Source organism: Loxodonta africana, chromosome 15 (assembly GCF_030014295.1).
Source record: "Loxodonta africana isolate mLoxAfr1 chromosome 15, mLoxAfr1.hap2, whole genome shotgun sequence".
In the NCBI taxonomy this organism is placed as follows: domain Eukaryota; kingdom Metazoa; phylum Chordata; class Mammalia; order Proboscidea; family Elephantidae; genus Loxodonta; species Loxodonta africana.
Genome location: NC_087356.1, coordinates 4,399,153 through 4,423,986, shown reverse-complemented (window position 1 = coordinate 4,423,986; position 24,834 = coordinate 4,399,153). Strand labels below are relative to the sequence as shown.

Genomic DNA, 24,834 nt, shown 5'->3' with positions numbered 1-24,834 from the left:
CATGGCCCAGCTAAGTTGATAGATAGTTTTGAGGGACACAATTCAATCCATGACAGTGTACAAGGAGTTCAGTGACTTTTACAATAACACAGGAAGACAGTGGTGTCCAAGGCCAGCCCTAATGGCTTTTGCTCAGTTCCCTTTTAATCTCATTTCTTTCCTTCTGTCTGCTTCCTGGCACCCATGGCCAGAACTTCCATGACCTAGTAAAGCTGTCAAAAATGGTCTAGAATCTTCCTGCACCTCGGAAGAGGATGCTGCTGGGTAGCCAATCTCCTTGTTTACATCAAGACCTGTTTAATTGACACCTCAAAAAGCTCCACAAAGACTTTGTTGAAGATTCTCTGGTAAGGAACTTGGAGGTTATTCAATCAAAAAAGCTTTGCAAACACATTTATATCACCATCCTTTCCCTCAAAAGACAATCTGATGCTTAACAAGAAGTTTCTTACCGTCTTAAAATGAGTTGGTAGAGTTAATTGGTTAGAAGGGGAAGGTCTGGAGAGAGCTAAAAAAACACCACTGAGTCATTTACAAGCATTATCTGATTTAAACCCCACAACATCCCCGTAAGGTGGAAAGATTATCTCCATATTGTTGTTGCATGCCTTTGACTCTATACCAGTCAGGCTGTAATATTTATGAAAGCAGATCGCCAGGTCTTTTCTCCTGCAGAACCACTGGTCAGTTCAAACCACCGACCTTTTGGGTAGCAGCCCAGCACTTAACCATTGAGCCCAGGGCTCCCATATCTCCAAATTACAGCCCAAAAGACAGGCTCAAAGAGATTAATGTGCCCAGGGTCCCACAGATCCCTCAGACTTCAGAGTCAAGTGCTCTCAGTCACACTGTTCCCCTTCCCCAGCAAAAGCCGACCCCCTTCTCCCCACATGAACTCACAACCCCATCCTCCTCACCTTCCTGGAGACTTTGCTCCATCTGTCATTCCATCGGTGTGTTTTCAGCCCCTTCCTCTGCTGAATGGCTCCTGTCAGCTTCAGAGGTGTTACAGTAGCTCGTCTTGTAAATTTAAATAATAAACACTGAATTACATACGCAAAAATATTGAGATGGCAGATATTTGTTATTCATATTTTTACTAAGGTTAAAATAAAAATAATGAAAACTCCTCTTTTCCTCTACTTTATCTGCCCAGCAAGCACTTTATCTCTCTACTCCTTTTCACAGCCAAGCTTCTTGAAAGAGCTGTCTTAGGGCGCTGGCCCCCTACCTCCTCCTCCCATTGACTAGTCAGTCTTCTCCCATCAGGCTTCTGCCCCCTTGTTGTGTTCATTGTGATTGCCTGCCTGACATCCATCCCTCCCCTTTTTGAAACTAACCTGATTTTCAAGGGGTATCTAAACTGCTTCACCTAGTTTAGGACCTAACTCCACCTAAGACTCTGTTGTTGTTGTTAGGTGCCGACAAGTCGGTTCCAACTCATAGTGACCCTATGTACAACAGAACGAAACACTGCCCAGTCCTGCATCATCCTCATAGTTGTTGCTATGTTTGAGCCCATTGCTGAAGCCATTGTGTCAGTCCATCTCGTTGAGGATCTTCCTCTTTTTCATTGACCTCTACTTTACCAAGCATGATGTCCTCCTCCAGGGACAGGTCCCTCCTGATAATATGTCCAAAGTGTGTGAGATGAAGTCTCGCCATCCTCACTTCTAAGGAGCATTCGGGCTATACCTTTTCGAAGACAGACTTGTTTTTTCTTCTGGCACTCTGTGGTATATTCAATATTCTTTGCCAGCACCACAATTCAAAGACCTCAGTTCTTTGGTCTTCCTTATGCCTCAGACTCTAGCCCCATCCAAACTCTGAAATTTTTTTTTTCCAGTTGCCATAGAGTTGATTCCAACTCATGGTGACCCTATGTGTATCAGAGTAGAACTGCGCCCAATAGGATTTTCAATGGCTGATTTTTTGGAAGTAGACGGCCAGGCCTGTTTTCTGAGATGCCTCTGGATGGACTCAAATCTCCAATCTTTTGGTTAGTGGCCAAGCAAGTTAACCATTTGCACCACCCAGGAACTTCTAAACTCTAACCGTAAGACTTACTGTTACCCGTTGCTGTCGAGTCAATGCCGACTCATAGTGACCCTATAGGACAAAGGAGAGCTGCCCCATAGAGTTTCCAATGAGTGCCTAGTGGACTCGAACTGCCAGCTTTTGGTTAGCAGCCATAGCTCTTAACTACTGCACTACAAGGGTTTCCACCATAAGACTTAGCTAATCATAATATTGCACCACAGTGGTTAAGAGCTTGGCTGCTAACCAATAGATTGGCAGTTCAGATCTACCACCTGCTCCTTGGAAACCATAAGGGGCAGTCCTACTCTGTCCTATAGGATTGCTATGGGTTGGAATCGACTTGACGGCAAGGGGTGTTTTTGGTGAGTCACAGTTAATTGTCTCAGGGATGGACACAAGACTCAGTTGGAGTGAATAAGGCCTGAAGAAAGGTTTTCTGGGTGTCTCTGAAGAAGAAGCTTTCTCGATTTCTCTCTCCCCTAGATTCGAATGAGAAAGTCTGGACCCTGGGAGTTGTTGGCAGCTATCTTGGGTGAGTTGGCTGGGGGAGGGAGAGCTCAGGGAGAAGCTGTCACTCAAGAAAGCAAAGTGGAGAGACAGAGAATTCCAGGTGCTTGATGACGTTGTTGAATCAGACCATCCCTGAAACGTACCTACCTCTGATCTTCCTGTTATGTGAGTTAATCTTCTGTATTGTTTAAGTCTGTTTGAGTCAAGTTTTGAATTACTCGCAACAACGTGAGTCCTGATACACCTGTGTCAAAATTGTTCTTGCCAGGTAGCTGGTGACCTCACTTTAGCAAATTAAATGACCTCTTTTTAGTCTCGTCTTGCCTTCTTAACAGCATTTCACAAAAATACCACTCACTGCCTCAGACAATCTCTTAGTCTGGCTTCCATGATAAACCAAAAAACCAAACCCACTGCTGTCAAGTTGATTCCAACTTATAGCGACCCTATAGGACAGAGTAGAACTGCCCCATAGGGTTTCCAAGGAGTGGCTGGTGGATTCAGAGTGCTGACATTTTGGTTAGCAGCTGAACTCTTCACCACTACACCACCAGGGCTCCGGCTTCCATGATAATCTCCTGGCTTTTTCCCTCCTCTGTGCATAGTGGTTAAGTGCTACGGCTGCTAACCAAAGGGTCAGCAGTTCGAATCCACCAGGTGCTCTTTGGAAACTCTACGGGGCAGTACTACTCTGTTCTGTAGGGTCGCTATGAGTCGGAATCGACTCGACGGCACTTGGTTTGGTTTTTTGGTTATGGTATGGCTTCTTCAGTTTCTTTTAACCAGCCCTCTTCCTCTACCCAGCTAGTCCTCAGGGTCTAGTCATGGGCACGTTTCAATTCCCACTCTAGGAAATACCTTCTGTCTTTAAATCCTTCTGAAAACTGATGACTCATACATTTTCACTCTCCAACCCAGGCCTCTTTTCTGAGCTCCAATTGTCATTGTGACATCTTGGCTTGGTGTCTTACAAGCACCTGAAACCTAACTCGTTATATTAGAATGTAAGCTGTACAAGGGTGGAGACCATGGCTGTCCTGCTCACCACTGTACCATCCACCCAAGCATTGTCACTGACACAGAGTAAGCTCTCCATGATATTTTTAATGAATTAATTAATGCTGGATGAATAAATAGGTAAATTAAATAATAGGACCTTTTGGTTGAAAATATTATTCTAACTCCAACTAGTTTAAATAAAAAGAGGAGTATAAGGCAACAGGGTTATCTCAGTTGAACTTGAGGACAGGAATGTGGCAGGAACTTAAGGCCATTTGGAACTTCGGCTTAGGACTCTGTCAAGACTCCCTTCAGCTTACCCCCTTCTTCCTGTGCAGCTACTTCATTTTTCTCTCTAGTTGCATTTTCAGTTCCTTGGCCCAAATGGAGATTCTAGACTAGAATCGGAATATTAAAAAGCCCATATGGTCTCTCTTGTAGCTACTCACCTCTGCCATTGTAGTATATAAGCAGCCACAGGCAATATGTAAACGAATGGACCATGGCTGGGTTCCAGTAAACACATCTGTTCTTTGCAGAACAGCTGGTGGCCCTCTGGGCGTAGTTTGCTGACCCTTGTTCTGTACCAGCAGATGCCACATCCACATGTCTAAAGTTTCAGCAGTTGGAAGAGATGGGGTCACAGCTCTGTCCTGATTCCGTGCTGTCTCGGATAATTTTCCCCCTTCCCTAAGAGACTGTGGCCAAGGAGGCAGAGTCATGTTACAACATGAAATGCGGGTCTGGAAAAGCAACAGGCACTGAAGAGAAGCAGTAGAAAGAATGCTTGGCTGACCATAAAAGAAAGGAAAAAAATATACTCTGATCACAAGCTGAAGAAAGATGGATGAATTTTACTGAACAGATGACAAAATTGATGCAGAATCTGGGGATGGGCAAGGGCTGGATCTTCTGCTAACAGAGAGTTCTCTAATAAATTCAGAAAGATAAATAGGATAATTGATATTTTTCTTATGTATAATATATTTGTTATGGATTGACTTGTGTCCCCCCCAAAATGTGTGTCAACTTGTCTAGGCCATGATTCCCAGTATTGTATGATGGTCCACCATTTTGTGATCTGATGTGATTATCCTATGGGTTGTAAATTGTAGCTCTATGATGTTAATGAGACAGGATTAGAGGCAGTTATTTTTACAAGGCAGGACTCAATCTACAAGATTAGGTTGTGTCTGAATCAGTCTCTTTTGAGATATAAAAGAGAGAGGGGAACAGAGAGACAGGGGACCTCATGCCACCAAGAAGGCAGCGCTGGGAGCAGAGTGCATCATTTGGACCTGGGGTGCCCTGAGAAGCTCCTAGACCAGGGGAAGATTGATGACAAGGACCTTCCCCCAGAACCGAAAGAGAGAAAGCCACCCCCTGGAGCTGATGCCCTGAATTCGGACTTGTACCCTCCTAGACTGTGAGAGAAAAAATTTCTCTTTGTTAAATCCATCCACTGGTGGTATTTCTGTTATACTAGCACTAGATAACTAAGAGAGAATTTGTGTATTTTTTTAATTTTTAAAGCATATTGATAAAATCTTGATTTATACTGCTAAAAAAAAGGAGGGGGGGCTATGTGAAGGTATAGTGCAAAAAGGTGGTGCTGTGTTTGGGGCAAATCAAATTCTTCAACAGGGTGTGAGTGGTGGAGGGGACTCTCTCTGTTAGTTATGAAATTCATCCCTTGGGCAGTCTGGAGCAAAGAATCCTTCCTGGACACTTCGTATAAACCCTCTTAAGGTATACGGATGTCAACATCAGGGAACAAACTGTAGGCACTGGATGTATGTAAAATAGCATCGCTCACCTGCCTGAGTATGTGGGTGACAAGGTGCACAGCGTGGCTCTGTTCGCCTGAAATACAGACCAAGAACAGGACTTTGGACACTCCAAATTAAATTTCTTTCTTCCTTCATTTCTCTTTTTTTCTTGCTTTCCCCTTTCCCTCCTCTCTATCTCTCTATAGATACTTTCTTCCCTCCCTCCCTTTCTCTTTCTCCCTTCTTTCCTTTTCCTCCACTCTTTCATTCCTTCCTTCCTTCTTTCACACTTGAACTCATTCCCAGAAACCAGTGAGAATAGCAAGTGTTGACCCCGAAAGTATTTAAGTGAACCTATGACTAAGATCTGCCTTCTGGGGTGTGGTAAGGAGCTAATTGGTCAATGCTTGCAAAATGCCAGGACATTCTTGAATAAAAAAAAAATATAAGTTCAAAGTGTTTCTAATTATTATGATTATTGCTATAATTTGTGAAACTTAGCCATAAATCTTTTTGCAGTGGGATGAGGTCAACACTTTTAAGGAGAGGAGGCAGGATGGAGAGTCTATATAAAGTGTTGTGTCTGACTGCCCCTAAGGACAGGAGCTAACTGAAGACAGGTGAGTGTAGAGCAGAGTCCTGGGACTCAAGCTCGGCTTTGTTTAGGATGGGACATCCTGCGTTCGGCTGTGGGCTTCCTCTGCTGCTGAGCAAATAGGAAAGATTAGACTCAGATGAAACCTAAGGACCTCGCAAAAAAAATTCAAGTAATAAAAGATGACGTAGATGATAAAATAATTTTTCCTGTTCATTACAATACTTATAAAAAGTTTAGATTTCTTTTAATGCGTGTGTTTCATTCATTTTGGATTTGTGAGCATATACGAAACAAAGAATTGGAGAAGAGAAATATATGTGCATTTAACAGATTGGATGTCTCTGTGGTGAATTCAAATGAATCCCTGTTGGCGCAGCGGTTAAGTGTTTGGCTGCTAACCAAAAGGTCGATAGTTCAAATTCACCAGCCACTCCTTGGAAACCCTATGGGGCAGTTCTACCCTGTACTGTAGTCCCTATGAGTCAGAATTAACTTGACGGCAACGGGTTTGGTTTTTTGGCTTTGTCTCAAGAAAACATTAACGTAGGGGCAGAAACCTTTTTTATTTGTGGTTGTTGATATTGTTTTAATTTGGGGCCTGTTGGTGCACAGCACTGTGCTAGGATGAAGGGGGAAGACAAGCCACAGCAAGAGGGCTTATGACTAAGACACAGAGCTACTAAAGGGTCTATCACCCCATGGGGAGCAGACAGAGAGAGCCGTGTTAGCAATAAAACAAGAGCAGCAATACTGCTTAGAGAGGGAGACCATGCCTGATGGAAATACATAGAGCAGTTCTCAGTTCTTCCATGATTGGATTTGGGGGGCAGGGGTAGCATGATGGGACAAGACCACCTTCATCTCCCAGCATGTTGGGGTGTTTAATACAGCGCATCTTCCAGGCTGATTGGAGGACCCAAAGGACCTGGGATGGTTATTGTTCAAGGTTATGTTGAAGATTTGGGAAACATTCATAGAGAAGGAATGGGAGTTGAACAGTGAAAGAACTATAAAGACCTTTATTTCTACCTTTTCCAGAAAAAATGTTTAACAAAGCAACACATGGTCCATTATGCCTTATAAGTCTAAATAATGTTTTGAAAATGATAAGTTCCCAGTGGAGGGAGGGTGGGTAGAGAAAGAGGTCCTACCAGAGGCCACCAGGAACTTGACCAGGCCTATCAGCGATGCTCAGGTTGCCAGTTTCAGCGTGCCCTGCAGGCCTGTTGCTCACACCCCCATGCTGTTTGTTATTGTTTAGCTCTCCAGGAATGGAGAATAGGGATGCCACTGTAAATACCGTGCTTGGCATATGACCACCATGCTGTCTCTGCCTGACATTTTAATAATGCTTTCAAGTGCAGGGAGCCACAGGGGTATGAACAGATTAGTCATAGGTAACCGGTGGACACTCCCTAGAACACCCCAATGATGCCTCAACAATCCCTTCTAAACACAGAGTGCTTTTCACACACCACACACCTGTTGCCGTCAAGTCGATTCTGACTCATACCGACCTTATAGGACACAGTAGAACTGCCTCACAGGGTTTCTAAGGAGTGAATGGTGGATTCAAACTGCCGACCTTTTGGTTAGCACCCAAGCTCTTAACCACCATGCCAACAGGCCTCAAAGTGAGGCCACAACGTGTGGGTTGCTGCAACAGTGTGTGTGTGTCCATTGTCAGTTCTTGCTCTTCCCTAACATAATTGAAAAAAATGATTTTGAAGGCCTGGGCTCAGGAGCAACCAACAAGTAACTCGGTGTTCCTAAGTAATTGCCACATGTATTTATATAGATTCTTTTAATTGAAGTGCTTACTCAACAGAGGTATTTAGTTACATGCTCAGAAAGTGAGACCACCCCAATGCTACAATAAAAGCAAAGTCCTTCCACTTGGGTTTCCAGGAGGAAATATCTTTGTTCCCTGAAAAAGGCAGCAAGAGTGAAGTACCCTGGGTTTCACATTTGAATTCAAGCAATAAGTTTTTCTGAAGGACCTTTTCCATAACGCCAGTGAGAAGCCTGAGGCCATGAGCTTTTCCTGAACCGAAGTAGCAATTTCTCCATTCCTTTTCCTGTGATTGATTGTCCTCACTCACTCAGAGCTGGGGTCTCAGTGGGTGCTGAATAAACCATTCCCATTGGGTCACTGAATCGGTTCCTGCAGACCCAGCTGAAATTCCAAGTTGGTTTACCTTTCTAGTGTTGGGACTAAGCATGACATTTTGTGTTCAACTAAGGAAAATCAGATAGACCATCTCAATATAATAAGAAACTCATTACTGTCGAGTCGATTCCTACTCATAGTGACTATATAGGACAGAGTAGAACTGCCCTATAGGGTTTCTTAGGCTGTAATCTTTATGGAAGCAGATTGCCAAGTTTTTTCTCCAGTGGAGCGACTGGTGGGTTTGAATATGCCAACCTTTTAATTAGCAGCTGAGCACTTACCTGCATTCCACCAGTGCTCCTTTGTAACAGGAAAGAGACAAAAAACAAGGCTTTGTCTGAAGGGCACATACCACCTCAGTTTAAGATTTCATTTGAATGACTTCCTAGATGCCTCTGCTTCATTTTGAGACTTAGTCTCTTTCTGCATTTTTGGGAGGAATCTCCCATGAATAACCCTTAAAACAAAAGAGCTGAGAAAAGCATTTTGAAAGTGCCAAGTGCCATATTTATATGCAGAGTCCTACATATCATGATAGTAATAATTCAAAATGGCAGGTAGCCAGCCTCAGCTGACCAAGGGAGGCAATGGGACACACCCAGAGGTATAGGCTTTGGGGCCAGGGGCTGGCACCCCCAGCATATCCTGGGACAAGCACAACTGTTCTGGGTGGCAATTGTGTTAGTTTGATAGTTAGAGAGGGGCTGGGCTGTTTTACATGTGGAAGGGGATTGGAGGAATAGGTGAATGACCAAGAGAGGGTGTGAGAGACAGCACTTTAGGAAGTGCTTGGTGGGGCCAGCTGGCAATTCTCCCATCTGCTGGGCACCTCAGTGAGTTCAGTCTCGGGGACCCCTGATCCATCACCTGACTTCATGGGAAGTTGGCTTTGCTGGTTGTCTTAGGCTGGGATCTCTAGAGGAGCAAAACCAGTGCAGCAAATAAATATATATATAGAGAGAGATTTATATTAAGGAAATGGCTCATGTGATTGTAAAGGCTGGAAAGTCTCAAGTTCATGGGCCAGGCGTCAGGCTGGAGGCTTCCCTGACTCATATAGCTGCAGGTGCTTATGAATCCAAGATCAGAAGGTCAGATAGGAGGCTTCTGGCTCACAGGTGGTAGAGGCTGATGAATCCCAAGATTGGCCTGTAAGACAGCAAGCAAACTGGTGGCTCAAGTCCCAGAACTGGAGATGAGATGATGAGGAGCCAGCTGCAGGATCCAGAGTGAGTAAAAGCCAGCAAGCTTTGCCAGAAAATCCACCTATATTGTATGCAGGCCACACCCCCAAGGAAACTCCTTTTCAACAGCAGATCTCATCATGGAGGTGACCACACTGTATCAGATCTCATTATAGAAGTGATCACATCATTAAAAAGCTGCCAAACTACATCATAACTGCCAAACCACTGAGGAACACGGCCCAGCTGAGCTGACACACAACCCTAGCCATCACATGGGTGGAAGAAGCTTCTCTCTCCACCCTTCCTGGGCTCTGGCTTAGGCTTGTTCCCACACAGGATTTTCCCAGAGGGAGGATGGGGAACAGGGCTGGAGGCAGCCAGAGGAGTCTGAGATTCCCAGGCCTGGGTTAGAGCAGTGGGAAATGTCCTCCAAGTCCTTCCTCCACCCAAAGCAGAGAATTAGCGTGTGTCTGAGGCACCAAGGAACGAGTAACCTCTTTTTTACCTTTAAGAAAAAAGTACCCAAATTTGGAGTAATCACTAATAAAAATTCCCCTGTTCATATTATCTTTTGAGGATGAAGGGGCTACTGGGGTAAGGCACATGCATTACAAATTTGCTTTTCAAGGTCTGGAGTAAGTCACTTAGGTTTCTTGGTGTTGAAAATAAAAGTATCTTCTCTCTTTTTTCTTTTTTTTTTAATTATTTTTATTGTGCTTTAAGTGAATTTTTTTTTTAAGTGAAAGTTTATAAATCAAGTCAGTCTGTCACATATAAGCTTATATACACCTTACTCCATACTCCAACTTACTCTCCCCCTAATGAGTCAGCCTGCTCCCTCCTTCCAGTCTCTCCTTTCGTGACAATTTTGCCAGTTTCTAACCCTCTCTACCCTCCTATCTCCCCTCCAGACAGGAGATGCCAACACAGTCTCAAGTGTCCACCTGATACAAGTACCTCACTCTCCATTGGCATCTCTCTCCAACCCACTGTCCAGCCCCTTCCATGTCTGATGAGTTATCTTCGGGAATGGTTCCTGTCCTGGGCCAACAGAAGGTTTGGGGACCATGACCGCCGGGATTCCTCTAGTCTCAGTCAGACCATTAAGTCTGGTCTTTTTATGAGAATTTGGCGTCTGCATCCCACTGATCTCCTGCTCCCTCAGGGGTTCTCTGTTGTGCTCCCTGTCAGGGCAGTCATCGGTTGTGGCCAGGCACCATCTAGTTCTTCTGGTCTCAGGATGATGTAGTCTCTGGTTCATGTGGTCCTTTCTGTCTCTTGGGCTCATAGTTATCGTGTGACCTTGGTGTTCTTCATTCCCCTTTGATCCAGGTGGGTTGAGACCAATTGATGCATCTTAGATGGCCGCTTGTTAGCATTTAAGACCCCAGAGGCCACATTTCAAAGTGGGATGCAGAATGTTTTCATAATAGAATTATTTTGCCAATTGACTTAGAAGTCCCCTTAAGCCATAGTCCCCAAACCCCCGCCCTTGCTCCGCTGACCTTTGAAGCATTCAGTTTATCCTGGAACCTTCTTTGCTTTTGGTCCAGTCCAGTTGAGCTAACCTTCCGTGTATTGAGTATTGTCCTTCCCTTCACCTAAAGTAGTTCTTATCTACTAACCAATCAGTAAATAACCCTCCCCCACCCTCCCTCCCTCCCCACCTCGTAACCACAAAAGTGTGTGTTCTTCTCAGTTTATACTATTTCTCAAGATCTTATAATAGTGGTCTTATACAATATTTGTCCTTTTGCCTCTGACTAATTTCGCTCAGCATAATGCCTTCCAGGTTCCTCCATGTTGTGAAATGTTTCACAGATTCGTCACTGTTCTTTATCGATGCGTAGTATTCCGTTGTGTGAATATACCACAATTTATTTAACCATTCATCCGCTGATGGACACCTTGGTTGCTTCCAGCTTTTTGCTATTGTAAACAGAGCTGCAATGAACATGGGTGTGCATATATCTGTTTGTGTGAAGGCTCTTATTTCTCTAGGGTATATTCCAAGGAGTGGGATTTCTGGGTCGTATAGTAGTTCTATGTCTAAGTGTTTAAGATAACGCCAGATAGATTTCCAAAATGGTTGTACCATTTTACATTCCCACCAGCAGTGTATAAGAGTTGCAATCTCTCTGCAGCCTCTCCAACATTTATTATTTTGTGTTTTTTGGATTAATGCCAGCCTTGTGAAAAAAAAAAAAATTTTTTTTTTTTTTTGTTGGAGTGAGATGGAATCTCTTCGTAGTTTTAATTTGCATTTCTCTAATGGCTAATGATCGAGAGCATTTTCTCATGTATCTGTTAGCTGCCTGAATATCTTCTTTAGTGAAGTGCGTGTTCATAACCTTTGCCCACTTCTTGATTGGGTTGTTTGTCTTTTTGTGGTTGAGTTTTGACAGAATCATATAGATTTTAGAGATCAGGCGCTGGTCGGAGATGTCATAGCTGAAAATTCTTTCCCAGTCTGTAGGTGGTCTTTTTACTCTTTTGGTGAAGTCTTTAGATGAGCATAGGTGTTTGATTTTTAGGAGCTCCCAGTTATCTGGTTTCTCATCGTCATTTTTGGTAATGCTTTGTATTCTGTTTATGCCTTGTATTAGGGCTCCTAAGGTTGTCCCTATTTTTTCTTCCATGATCTTTATCGTTTTAGTCTTTATGTTTAGGTCTTTGATCCACTTGGAGTTAGTTTTTGTGCTTGGTGTGAGGTATGGGTCCTGTTTCATTTTTTTCAAATGGATACCCAGTTATGCCAGCAGCATTTGTTAAAAAGACTATGTTTTCCCCAATTAACTGACACTGGGCCTTTGTCAAATACCAGCTGCTCATATGTGGATGGATTTATACCTGGGTTCTCAATTCTGTTCCATTGGTCTATGTGCCTGTTGTTGTACCAATACCAGGCTGTTTTGACTACTATGGCTGTATAATATGTTCTAAAATCAGGTAGAGTGAGGCCTCCCACTTTCTTCTTCTTTTTCAGTACTGCTTTACTTATCCGGGGCTTCTTTCCCTTCCATATGAAGTTGGTGATTTGTTTCTCCATCACATTAAAAAATGTCATTGAAATTTTGATCGGAAGTGCATTGTATGTGTAGATGGCTTTTGGTAGAATAGACATTTTTACTATGTTAAGTCTTCCTATCCATGAGCAAGGTATGTTTTTCCACTTATGTAGGTCCTTTTTAGTTTCTTGCACTAGTACTTTGTAGTTTTCTTTGTATAGGTCTTTTACATCTTTGGTAAGGTTTATTCCTAAGTATTTTATCTTCTTGGGGGCTACTGTGAATGGTATTGATTTGGTTATTTCCTCTTCGATGTTCTTTTTGTTGGTGTAGAGGAATGCAAGTGATTTTTGTATGTTTATCTTATAACCTGAGACTCTGCCAAACTCTTCTATTAGTTTCAGTAGTTTTCTGGAGGATTCCTTAGGGTTTTCTGTGTATAAGATCATGTCATCTGCAAATAGAGATAATTTTACTTCCTCCTTGCCAATCCGGATGCCCTTTATTTCTTTGTCTAGCCTAATTGCTCTGACTAGGACCTCTAGCACAATGTTGAATAAGAGCGGTGATAAAGGGCATCCTTGTCTGGTTCCCGTTCTCAAGGGAAATGCTTTCAGGCTCTCTCCATTTAGAGTGATGTTGGCTATTGGCTTCGTATAGATGCCCTTTATTATGTTGAGGAATTTTCCTTCAATTCCTATTTTGCTGAGAGTTTTTATCATAAATGGGTGTTGGACTTTGTCAAATGCCTTTTCTGCATCAATCGATAAGATCATGTGGTTTTTGTCTTTTGTTTTATTTATATGGTGGATTACATTAATGGTTTTTCTAATATTAAACCAGCCTTGCATACTGGTATAAATCCCACTTGGTCGTGGTGGATTATTTTTTTGATATGTTGTTGAATTCTATTGGCTAGAATTCTGTTGAGGATTTTTGCATCTGTGTTCATGAGGGATATAGGTCTGTAATTTTCTTTTTTTGTGGTGTCTTTACCTGGTTTTGGTATCAGGGATATGGTGGCTTCATAGAATGAGTTAGGTAGTATTCCGTCATTTTCTATGCTTTCAAATACCTTTAGTAGTAATGGTGTTAACTCTTCTCTGAAAGTTTGGTAGAACTCTGCAGTAAAGCCGTCCGGGCCAGGGCTTTTTTTTGTTGGGAGTTTTTTGATTACCTTTTCAATCTCTTTTTTTGTTATGGGTCTATTTAGTTGTTCTACTTCTGATTGTGTTAGTTTAGGTAGGTAGTTTTTCTAGGAATTCATCCATTTCTTCTAGGTTTGCAAATTTGTTAGAGTACAATTTTTTGTAATAATCTGATATGATTCTTTCAATTTTAGTTGGGTCTGTTGTGATGTGGCCCTTCTCGTTTCTTATTCGGGTTATTTGTTTCCTTTCCTGTATTTCTTTAGTCAGTCTGGCCAATGGTTTATCAATTTTGTTAATTTTCTCAAAGAACCAGCTTTTGGCTTTGTTAATTCTTTCAATTGTTTTTCTGTTCTCTAATTCATTTAGTTCAGTTCTAATTTTTATTACTTGTTTTCTTCTGGTGCCTGATGGATTCTTTTGTTGCTCACTTTCTATTTGTTCAAGTTGTAGGGACAGTTCTCTGATTTTTGGCTCTTTCTTCTTATGTGTGTGTGCATTTATCAATATAAATTGACCTCTGAGCACTGCTTTTGCTGTGTCCAAGAGGTTTTGATAGGAAGTGTTTTCATTCTCGTTGCATTCTATGAATTTCTTTATTCCCTCCTTAATGTCTTCTATAACCCAGTCTTTTTTCAGGAGGGTATTGTTCAGTTTCCAAGTATTTGATTTCTTTTCCCTAATTTTTCTGTTATTGATTTCCACTTTTATGGCCATATGGTCTGAGAAGATGCTTTGTAATATTTCGATGTTTTGGATTCTGCAAAGATTTGTTTTATGACCTAATATGTGGTCTATTCTAGAGAATGTTCCATGTGTGCTAGAAAAAAAAACTCTACTTTGCAGCTGTTGGGTGGAGTGTTCTGTATAAGTCTATGAGGTCAAGTTGGTTGATTGTAGCAATTAGGTCTTCCGTGTCTCTATTGAGCTTCTTACTGGAAGTCCTGTCCTTCTCCAAAAGTGGGGTGTTGAAGTCTCCTACTATAACTATGGAGGTGTCTATCTCACTTTTCAGTTCTGCTAATGTTTGTTTTATGTATCTTGCAGCCCTGTCATTGGGTGCATAAATATTTAATATGGTTATATCTTCCTGGTCTATTGTCCCTTTAATCACTATGTAGTGTACTTCTTTATCCTTTGTGGTGGATTTAACTTTGAAGTCTATTTTGTCAGAATTAATATTGCTACTCCTGCTCTTTTCTGCTTGTTGTTTGCTTGATATATTTTTTTCCATCCTTTGAGTTTTAGTTTGTTTATGTCTCTAAGTCTAAGGTATGTCTCTTGTAGGCAGCATATAGACGGATCGTGTTTCTTTATCCAGTGTGAGACTCTCTGTCTCTCTATTGGTGCATTTAGTCTGTTTACATTCAGCGTAATTATAGATAAGTATGTGTTTAGTGCTGTCATTTTGATGTCTTTTTATGTGTGTTGTTGACAATTTCATTTTTCCACTTACTTTTTTGTGCTGAGACGTTTTTCTTTGTAAATTGTGTGTTCCTCATTTTCATAGTATTTGACTTTATGTTTGCTGAGTCGTTATGTTTTTCTTGGTTTTTATTTTGAGTTATGGAGTTGTTATACCTCTTTGTGGTAACCTTAATATTTACCCCTATTTTTCTAAGTAAAAACCTAACTTGTATTGTCCTATATCACCTTGTTTCCCTCTCCACATGGCAGTTCTATGCCACCTGTATTTAGTCCCTCTTTTTGATTATTGTGATCTTTTACATATTGACTTCAATGATTCCCTGTTTTGAGCGTTTTTTTCTTTTTAAAATTAATCTTAATTTGTTTTTGTGATTTCCCTATTTGATTTGATATCAGGATGTTCTGTTCTGTGACCTTGTGTTGTGCTGGTATCTGAAATTATTGATTTTCTGACCAAACAATTTCCTTTAGTATTTATTGTGGCTTTGGTTTGTGTTCTGTAAGCTTGTGTTTCTCTAAGTTTGTGTTCTCTAAGCTTGTGTTTATCTGTAAATGTTTTAATTTCGCCTTCATATTTGAGAGAGAGTTTTGCTGGATATATGATCCTTGGCTGGCAGTTTTTCTCCTTCAGTGCTCTATATATGTCATCCCATTGCCTTCTTGACTACATGGTTTCTGCTGAGTAGTCTGAACTTTTTCTTATTTATTCTTCTTTGTAGGAGACCTTTCTTTTATCCCTGGCTGCTTTTAAAATTTTCTCTTTATCTTTGGTTTTGGCAAGTTTGATGATAATATGTCTTGGTGATTTTCTTTTTGGATCAATCTTAAATGGGGTTCGATGAGCATCTTGGATAGATATCCTTTCGTCTTTCATGATGTCAGGGAAGTTTTCTGCCAACAGACCTTCAACTATTCTCTATATTTTCTGTTATCCCTCCCTGTTCTGGGACTCGAATCACACGCAAGTTATTCTTCTTGATGGAGTCCCACATGATTCTTAGGGTTTCTTCATTTTTTTTTAATTCTTTTATCTGATTTTTTTTCAGCTATATTGGTGTCAATTCCCTTGTCCTCTAGGTCCCCCACCCTGCATTCCAATTGCTCGAGTCTGCTCCTCTGACTTCCTATTGCGTCGTCTAATTCTGTAATTTTACTATTAATCTTTTGGACTTCTGAATGTTGTCTCTCTATGGATTCTTGCAGCTTATTAATTTTTCTACTATGTTCCTGAATAATCTTTTTGAGTTCTTCAACTGCTTTATCAGTGTGTTCCTTGGCTTTTTCTGTAGATTGCCTTATTTCATTTCTGAGATCATCCCTGATGTCTTGAAGCATTCTGTAAATTAGTTTTTTATATTCTGCATCTGGCAATTCCAGGATTGTAGCTTCATTTGGAAAAGATTTTGATTCTTTAGTTTGGGGAGTTGTAGAAGCAATCATGATCTGCTTCTTTATGTGGTTTGATATCGACTGCTGTCTCTGAGCCATCTCTAAGATATTTTGGTGATTTATTCTATATTTGCTCACTGAGTCTTATCTTGCTTTGTTTTCTTTCAATATACGTAGATAGGCTACTAGATTGCGCTGTCTTGATTGTTGTAGCCCTTGAATCACTTATGTCCTATTACCAGTTGGTTTGGGCTCTTACCAGATATATAAGCCTAAGAGTCCATTTACTATTCTTGAGTAGAATCTGATTTGGGTCATCAAGTGTGTGGTGCAGACTGTCACCTATCCACCTAGAGAAGCAGTGGTGATAGCTGTGTGTACCAGATTCTACTAGCAGCAGGGTTTCACGCTCCGGGGGGTGGGGGCAGGATGCTGACAGGCTTCCCCCAAGTGCCAGTGAGGTAGGTGTGTCTCTATTCCTAAAGCATTTTGGTGGGTGAGCTCTGCAGCTGTACCTTAGGCCCCCAATGCAAGTACCTCTACAGATTGGTAGGTGTCATCCTCCTTAGACCCTGAAGGCAGGAGGCTAGGTGGTCTGGGGAGAGCTTCAGCCCTCAGTTCTCTGTTGTGGGTCAGTGAGGGCTCTGCTGAATACGCAGAGATATCAGACCTGGGAAACTTGTCTTTCCAGTAATCAGCAAAAACAATTACAGTCAGATCCCTATCAAAATTTCCTTTGCATTATAATAGCCACCTTGTTCCCTGTAGGGATGAAAGCCCAAGACTGTGGATCACATATGTTTGGCTGGAGCTGGTTCTGTGCTTTTAGTCCAATTAGGGAAGGATTTTTGGCCCCTGGGTTTTTTGTAGCTGCTTCTCCCAGGCCAGGAGAATGGGTTAGGAAAAGACCAAAAAAAAACAAAAAACAAAAAACCCGCAGTGCACTTCACTCTCTGGCTCAGGAAATTCCAATGTTAATGAAACCGTCTGGGAAGGGGAGGGGAGGGTTCAGATAAATAGGAGAGAGTAGCACCCTGGAATATAGACAAAGTTACTTATCTTGCTTGGGATGACTGTTTTATCTGAGATTCCCAAGGGGTGTGAAGCCTGTGTGTGCTGGCTGGGTAGAGATCGCCCCTGAGGGTCAGGCCCGTGTCTTGTGCTTGTGCTGTCTCAGAAGCTGTGGTCAGTTCCTCCACTCCCAGTCCAAAGCCCAGCTCCAAGGTTCCCCGGCTGGGACGCTGCACTCCATGCTCCAAAACCAGTCGCTGCCTCCCAGTGACTTCTCCTCCTGTCAGCCATGTCACTGCGCTGCCTGCATGCACTGCCTGGGCTTCCCCTGAGGTCACTTCTGGGTGCTAGGGCTGTGTCCCGTGTTTGCGCTGTCTCAGGATACCGTGCTCAGCTCCCCTGCACCCAGTCCAAAGCCCAGTGCCAAGGTTTTCTGACTGGGGCTCTGGCTCCAGGCTCTGAAAACAGTTGCTGCTTCCCTGTGGTTGTTCGTTCTCAGTCTCTGTCACTCAGGTCAACTCTTTAGATCTGTGTCTGATGGTCAGGGTTCGTATATTGTAATGCATGTGATTGATTCACTTGTTTTTTGGAGTCTTTGTTGCAAGAGGGATCTGAGGTAGCTTCTACCTAGTCAGCCATCTTGGCCCCGCCTCCTTCTCTTTTTAAAATAATTGGTATCCAGTAGCTTGATGGTGGGGGCATTGGTGGTTCAGTGGTAGAATTCTCACCTTCCATGCAGGAAACCCAGGTTCAATTCTCGGCCAAAGCACCTTACACGCAGCCACCACCTGTCTGTCCATGGAGACTCGTGTGGGAACGGGTTTCAGCAGCACTTCCAAACCAACAAGGACTAGGAAGAAAGGCTTGGCAATCTGCTTCTGAAAACCAGCCAGTGAAAACCCTATGGATCACAACAGTCTGACCCGTTCACGCATGGGGTCATACGAGTCGGGACTGACTCCAAGGCAGCTAACAACGTGGTGGTACCCCAAGTCCCTGTGGGCCAAGCAGGAGTTGGTCATTTTTAAGCTAACTGAAAGCATGCTTGGCGCACGTATCCTATTTTTGCTTTTTCATTATGATCCAAATAATTTCTCAGTTCAGACAGGGGAAAATGTGTTCCTTCTCTCTCTCTTTTTTTTTTCTTTCCTTTCCATAGAAACAGTATACATTGTTATGACAACTATTGACGTTTTCAAATCTGCAAGCTAATTTATTTTAAAATCATTGCAGGACCTGCAGAGCCCAGCCACCAGTATGCCTGCGTGGTGGCTGCTCCTGGGCCTCGTAGCCCTCACTGGTGAGTGTTTCATTTTTTCCAAATGACCTTGGAGATGGAGAGGATAAGCACAGGGACCTAATGGTCCTTCTGGTGCTTGGAACGGCAGCAGAAGGTGATGTTTTCCTCCGAAGGGGTCCAGCAAGTCCTGGAGTTGGTGACAGCCACGACAAGTAACGTTTTCCCCATTGCCCCACAAAACGGGGAGGGGGGCACTCCTCCAGAATGTAAGGGCCTTAAAAAGCCTGCTTGAGGCTCAACTCTAAGAATACTCTAAGAATACAATGACAATTGCTCATTGTTCCGCCATAAAAACCCTTTCACCAAAAGTACTTTCTGCTGCCTTATTTATTGAAAGTATTTGTCCACCATATATTTCCACAGAAGATACAGAGATGGTTTATCATAATCAGACTAATGTAACCAAGACAGAGACCTAATATCGAAGGAATCGAGGAGCTGTGAGTAAGCAAACCATTGAGGCTGACATAGTGGCTGTGATCAAACTTTAGATTTGGATGTAAGCCTCCTTGAAGCTGGGACAGAAGGGAAACTATGTGTCTCGTGAGAAATAAAAAGAGGGAGTTTTGTTTCTCAAGAGAGGGAAAATTTTTCCTGGCTCTAAATTCTAAAAATTTCTTAGATAGGATCTTTTATTCATTCGTTTATTGCCCCATTTATACAACAAATACAGCGAAACCTGTGAGAGTCGGAACTCGGCGCGACTGCCTTGTTTTTCTGGGTCTCACAAGTTTTCCGCCTTTGACAGGGTCAGTCTTACCACTTTTCTATCACTTGTTTCAGTGGAAAATAAATTTGAGTTTTCCTTCTCTGACAGATTTCCACCTCACACAGGTTCTGGCTTCTCCAGGTTTTACTGTGTTTTAAAATTCCCATGAGGTACTAAGTAAGCATTGGGAATAGAAGGAATTTCATGGAGCATAGAACGTGGTTAGGGAACAGTGCCCGAGGTAGGCAATGAGTAACACAACCAACTACCACAGAAAGAATATTTATCACAAAAATAAATAACAAGATAAATAGGTACCCATTAAAAAATAGAAAAGAATGTGTTGGCTTGTTTAATTTTTAGTATGCTTATAAAAGACCAGGTATTTTCACTTCTACATTTCTCTCAGATTTCTCATCAAAAGTTTGTAAAGTAGAAGTATTTACTCCAAAATAATAGTCTTTTCAGATGTCAACTCGATGAATCGTTTGGTGAGAAAATGGAACTTTTCACCTTAAAATGCGTTTATGTAAGCATGCAGTCATTTTATGAGGAGATGGGCAGTAAGTTATTTTCCAAAGATTTGCAAAATCACGAAGATTTGTTATCATTTACTGAAGTCAAAAAATAAAATAAATAAAAAAGAGTAATCTACTGAAAAATTCTTAGGAGTTTATAGTGGTGAGATGATTTCCTGACATCATAGGTGCTTGTTACCTGCTCACATACTGTCTTCACTGTTGTAAGTACTAGGGAGGGCCCTTCTTGAACTTCAGTGGCCTTGTGGAATCCCACAGCATGTCCCACCACTTCCCCTCTTCTGGGACAACAGGAACTTCAGTGGTAGGTAGAGAGAGATGGAAGGGGCAGAGAGAAAGGGAAGACGAGGAAACAGCGACCCCCACGTAGGTCCTGTGCCCCACCTGTGCCTCACCTGTGCCCCACCTGTGCCTCACCTGTGCCCCACCTGTGTAAGGAAACGCTCCCATGTCTCACCCCCTTGCAGCCTTTGGCACCCACCTAGACTGAACCGCAAAGAAGGTGGAGCCAGTCCCAGGTACCAGCTTACGAGCAGTGCCTTCACTCTGGGTTTGGGTGATTATTCCAGAAAGGACTCGGCTTTATCCGTTTTTCTCCAGAGCAAACGTAAGTCTCTCAGCAGACCAACAAGTTAAAAGTATTTGAGGGACACGTGTTTAGCGTTCACATAATACACAGGATGAGGACTAGCTCACAGGGAACCAGTACTGGCTGGCTGGATTCCGAGAAGCCCAGAAGGCCTCACAGAGCTCTGTGAAGGGTCATAACTGCTGCAGCTGTCACTCGCCTGCCCTGCGCGGGACAGGAAGTGAGAATTTCTTCCTCAGGATGTTGTAAATTTCAAAAAGACGTTTCAGTTGTAAAGTTCCTGTTATGGTTTTTGAATTATTAGTTTTTATTAATGCCACTTCATTCATGGACAGAGGGATGATCAGAACTCTTCTAGCTTAATGGCTTATGTTGACATTTTCTCAATTTGCAGACTTAACTGAAAGCAGCAATTGGGGATGCTATGGAAACATCCGGACCCTTGAAACCCCTGGGGTGTCTTGCAGTGTTGGAAGAGGACAAGGCCTTAACTACTGCGGTAGTTGTAATCTCCTGACCCACTCTTGCCGCCTCCTCCTCCTCAGTTCTCTTAGAAAGCCCACTTCTCTTGGCTGGAGTGGTTTCAATGGGATTTCCCCTCTTCCACATACCTCCTTGAACTTGCCCACTAGTCTTGATCCTCTCAGCATGTCCTAGTGGCTTCCACTGTCTCCCATGGCCCCAAGCTATGGACTGGTGGAAGGAGCACGGGGTGAGGGATCCAAGCCCTCGTTTGAGTGCTTGCTCTGCCTTCTGAATAAGTCTGAGCCTCTGCTGAAAGGGGGATACTAGTACTTAGTGTTTTTGCAAACGCCGATGGATATAATGCGGTCGAGAGTGGTTTTAAACCGCAGACCATGTTTAGAAGGTAAGTGGTTAGCCAGGCAAATTAGTATCATTTTCATTTTTTCCAGCGTTCTTGTTACTTTATGCAGCTTTGAGCTCACGAAGTACCCTAAGCGTGATTTCTGAGTAAGCAGATCTGTGGAGGGAAGCCCTCCAAAGACGCATTGAAGGATTTGAGAGCCTTTTTCCCTCACGTCTTGGGCACACGGTTGCTGACGGACGGGCACGTTTTGCGTGTAATCCTGCCCGGGGTGCGCAGGATGGGGCCAGTGGCGCCGTGCCCGTGGAATTGTCTTGGGGAGACCCAGGCGAGGGGCACAGCCCTGTGGAGCAGTCCCAAGGACTCCTGCCTCAGGGGACACTGCCTCAAGCTCCCGGAACAGCCATAACTTCCAGTCAGGGAATGGCCACTAGGGATTTTTTTTTAAAAACGTTTTTCATGGGTACAACTTGCCGCTAAGGACTTGAGGTGGAAACTTGGGCTTCTCAGTCCTAGACCTCTACCCCTAGGTCCTTAGAGTGTACCTGCCCCCTTGGCTCCCGTGGCAGTAAGTCACAGCAAGCTGTATCAGACACGCAGGAGGAAAGACGTGTTTATTGAAAAGAAAAGAAAAAAAAAAACTTTTTTTTTTCCATTTGCTTTAGGAGTCCGTGCTTCTGAAAAGCTGGCTGAAATAGACATGCCACAGCTAGTGAAATACCAGCCCGCGATGCGAGTTGCTGGCCGGAAGTACTGCGTCGACCCTGCGCTCATAGCGGCCATCTTGTGCAGGCAGGCTCGCAGAGGCAACGTTCTGGTCGACGTGGGGAACGTGGACGATGGGGTCGGGGTGGTGCAGGTAACGGTTCTCCAGTCATCTCTGCCTGGCACAACTCCTACTTATTTATCTTTTGGTTGATGACATCCCTGGGGCACAATTCTGTGGCACAGAGTGCATGGTGCTCGCAGGAGCTGTGAGAAAAGCCCCTGGATGGTGCAAGTGGTTTGCCTTCACTACTCACCTAAAGCTTGGTGGTTTGAACCCACCCAGCAGCACTGCCAAAGGAAGCCCTGGCGATCTGCTTCCATGAACAGCACAGCCAGGAAAACCTTACGAAGCTCAGTTCTGCTCTGCAACTCATGGCATCACCATGAGTTGGAACTGACTTCATGGCAACAGGTTTTTTGCTTGTTTGTTTTTGGAGTTTTGAGAGCCACAATTCTGCCTTAAAGACAAGAGCACTAATAATTTTTTTTTTCTTTTTTTTTTTAGTTTATGGTGTTTTAGGTGAAACAGCACTAATAACCCTTAGTTCATTTTGAGCCACAGAGCCCTGGTGGTGCAGTGGTTAAGAGCTTGGCTGCTAACCAAAAGGTTGGCAGTTTGAATCCACCAGTTGCTCCTTGAAAACCCTATGGGATGGTTCTGTTCTGTCCTGTAGAGCAGCAATGAGTTGGAATTGGCTTGATGGCAATGGGTTTTCGGTTTTTAGCCATAGTCTAATGACTGAGTGTGACTATGCACGTGAGGTGCTTGTGGCCCACCAAAGAGATTGGATAGCTTGCTAATGCAAATAAGCTGCGTGGACCCTTGTGGGGGTGGGACCATGCAAATAAGGTATATGGAACACTAAAGAGGGGATTGGTCAGTTTTGCCATCCTAGTAGTCTTAAAATGAGCAATCCTAGAGGCAGGAAGGGGGACCTGACTACCACCAAGAAGAGACAGAAGCAGAATGCATCATTTGGATCCAGAATTCCTGCACAGAGAACCTTCTAGACCTTTTGGTTAGCAGCCGAGTGTGTTAACCATTTCCACCACCCAGAGACTCCAATCTGCAGGTCTCTTTCTTTACCCAAACCCTGTAGCTTTACTCTTTGTCCCCAGGGAGACTGAAGGTGGCATGGTTCCTCCCAAGGAGGATGAGAAAAAGAGAAAGGACATGAAAATGTCACGTTACTCACCCACCTAGCTTCTCTTCCGCCTCCCTCCCTTCAGTACCCTGGTCTTCATGCTCCCACGTCTGGGATCAGCGAGTCCCAGGTTGCCCGGATGACTGAGGTCCTGATTGTTAAAATCAAAGAGATCCAGAGGAGGTTTCCAAGCTGGACCCCGGACCAGCATCTGAGAGGTACGTGCAGTGCTATCAGGCCAGTTGTGTCACAGCACAGGACTGATAAGGACAAATTAATACATTCCACCAGGTTCCATAAACCACAGTTGCCTCCCGATAGGCAATCAGGAAAGACTATGCAAGTTGACGGCTGAACACCCTAAAATAGCGAGGAGCCATTAGTCAGTGTTAACAATCACTGTTGTTTCAGGTGAACTCTGTTCCTACGATGGAGGTGTTGGCTATGTCAGAAGTAGCCAGGACCTGAGCTGCGACTTCTGCAATGATGTCCTTGCACGAGCGAAATACTACAAGAGACGTGGCTTCTAACGCTTCAGGTCAAATCCAAGACCATTACCATACAGGAGGCCTTGGCTGCTAAACAAATAAAACTAGCCAACGGGGGCTGTAACTGCAAACCTAAGTTTGACCTGAAGGTCCTCAAACTAATGTGAATCATAATAAAAGATGAATTATAACCTGAGTTTTGTGGTCTGGTGTGTGTGTGGTTGTGTGTGTGTGAAAGAGACTTAAGAGCTCCTTCCCTTTAAAGGTACCTCCATGGAGATTACCTGCAGTGTGGATTTCTGTAAAATGAATCCTGTAACTCATTGACTAGCCTCACCAGATTTAGCAAATACAAATCAAGGAAGCCCAGTCAAGTTTGAATTTCAGATAAACCATGAATAATTTTTTAGTATCCGTCCTATGCAATATGTGGGACATGTTGCATTGTTGTTAGGTGCAGTCAAGTCAGTTCTGACTCACAGCGACCCTGTGTACAACAGAAGGAAACACCACCCAGTCCTGCACCATCCTCACAATCCTCGCTATGTTTGAGCCCATTGGTGTAGCTACTGTGGCAATCCATCTCCCAAAACAGATTTGCTCATTCTTCTGGCAGTCCATGGTATATTCAATATTCTTCGCCAACACCATAATCAGAGGCATCAGTTCTTCTCTAGTGGAGGCCCAGAAGGTTAAGTTAGTTGCTCAAGGCCAACTGGCCAGTTAAGGGCAGAGCAGGGGTCCAAATTGAGGCCCCAGACTTAAGCACTACATAGGACTTCAGAGGAGCCTATGGCTGACATGATCTGGTATAGTGCAACTTGAAATCCCCCAAAGTATTTCCTCCATAGATAGGAAAAACCTGCGTTAGCCACTCCTTTGCCTCAGGGCATCAAAGGCCCCTGTTCACAGGCCTCGTCTGGAGCTGTAGCCACTAGATACCTGTGGCTGCTGAGCATCGCAAATGTTGCTAGTTTGAACTGAGATGTGCTGGAAGCCTAAAAGACACCCATTTTGAAGATTTGGTATGAAAAAGAAGACTGTAAAATATCTCAATTTTTGTATTGATTACAGATTGAAATCATCTTAGATACACTGGGTTAAATAAAATATTCTAAAAATTAATCTCACATTTTTCTTTTTACCTTTTTTTAATATGGCTAAGAAAAAATTTTAAATTACATCTGTGACTCACATTTCTATTGGACAG

The 24,834-nt window shown here is 43.2% G+C and overlaps 1 protein-coding gene across 7 annotated transcripts in view; it reads left to right on the top strand.

Annotated features, from left to right (window-relative positions):
- The window catches only part of LYG1 (lysozyme g1), a 56,857-nt gene extending 32,372 nt beyond the window's left edge, over positions 1–24,485 (top strand). For 2 of the 7 annotated variants that reach the window (XM_064268467.1, XM_064268468.1), the window contains exons 3-8: positions 5,838–5,938; positions 18,494–20,415; positions 20,792–20,896; positions 21,889–22,082; positions 23,222–23,354; positions 23,548–24,484. In XM_064268467.1, coding sequence (XP_064124537.1) covers positions 20,127–20,415; positions 20,792–20,896; positions 21,889–22,082; positions 23,222–23,354; positions 23,548–23,666 — 840 coding nt within the window. In that variant the 5' untranslated portion in view covers positions 5,838–5,938; positions 18,494–20,126 and the 3' untranslated portion in view covers positions 23,667–24,484. Of the gene's footprint in view, positions 1–5,837; positions 5,939–18,493; positions 20,897–21,888; positions 22,083–23,110; positions 23,355–23,547 lie in introns of those variants that run through there. The other 5 variants (XM_023552558.2, XM_064268469.1, XM_003413598.4 and 2 more) reach the window with 5 other exon arrangements.
- Positions 24,486–24,834: the final 349 nt, after the last annotated feature.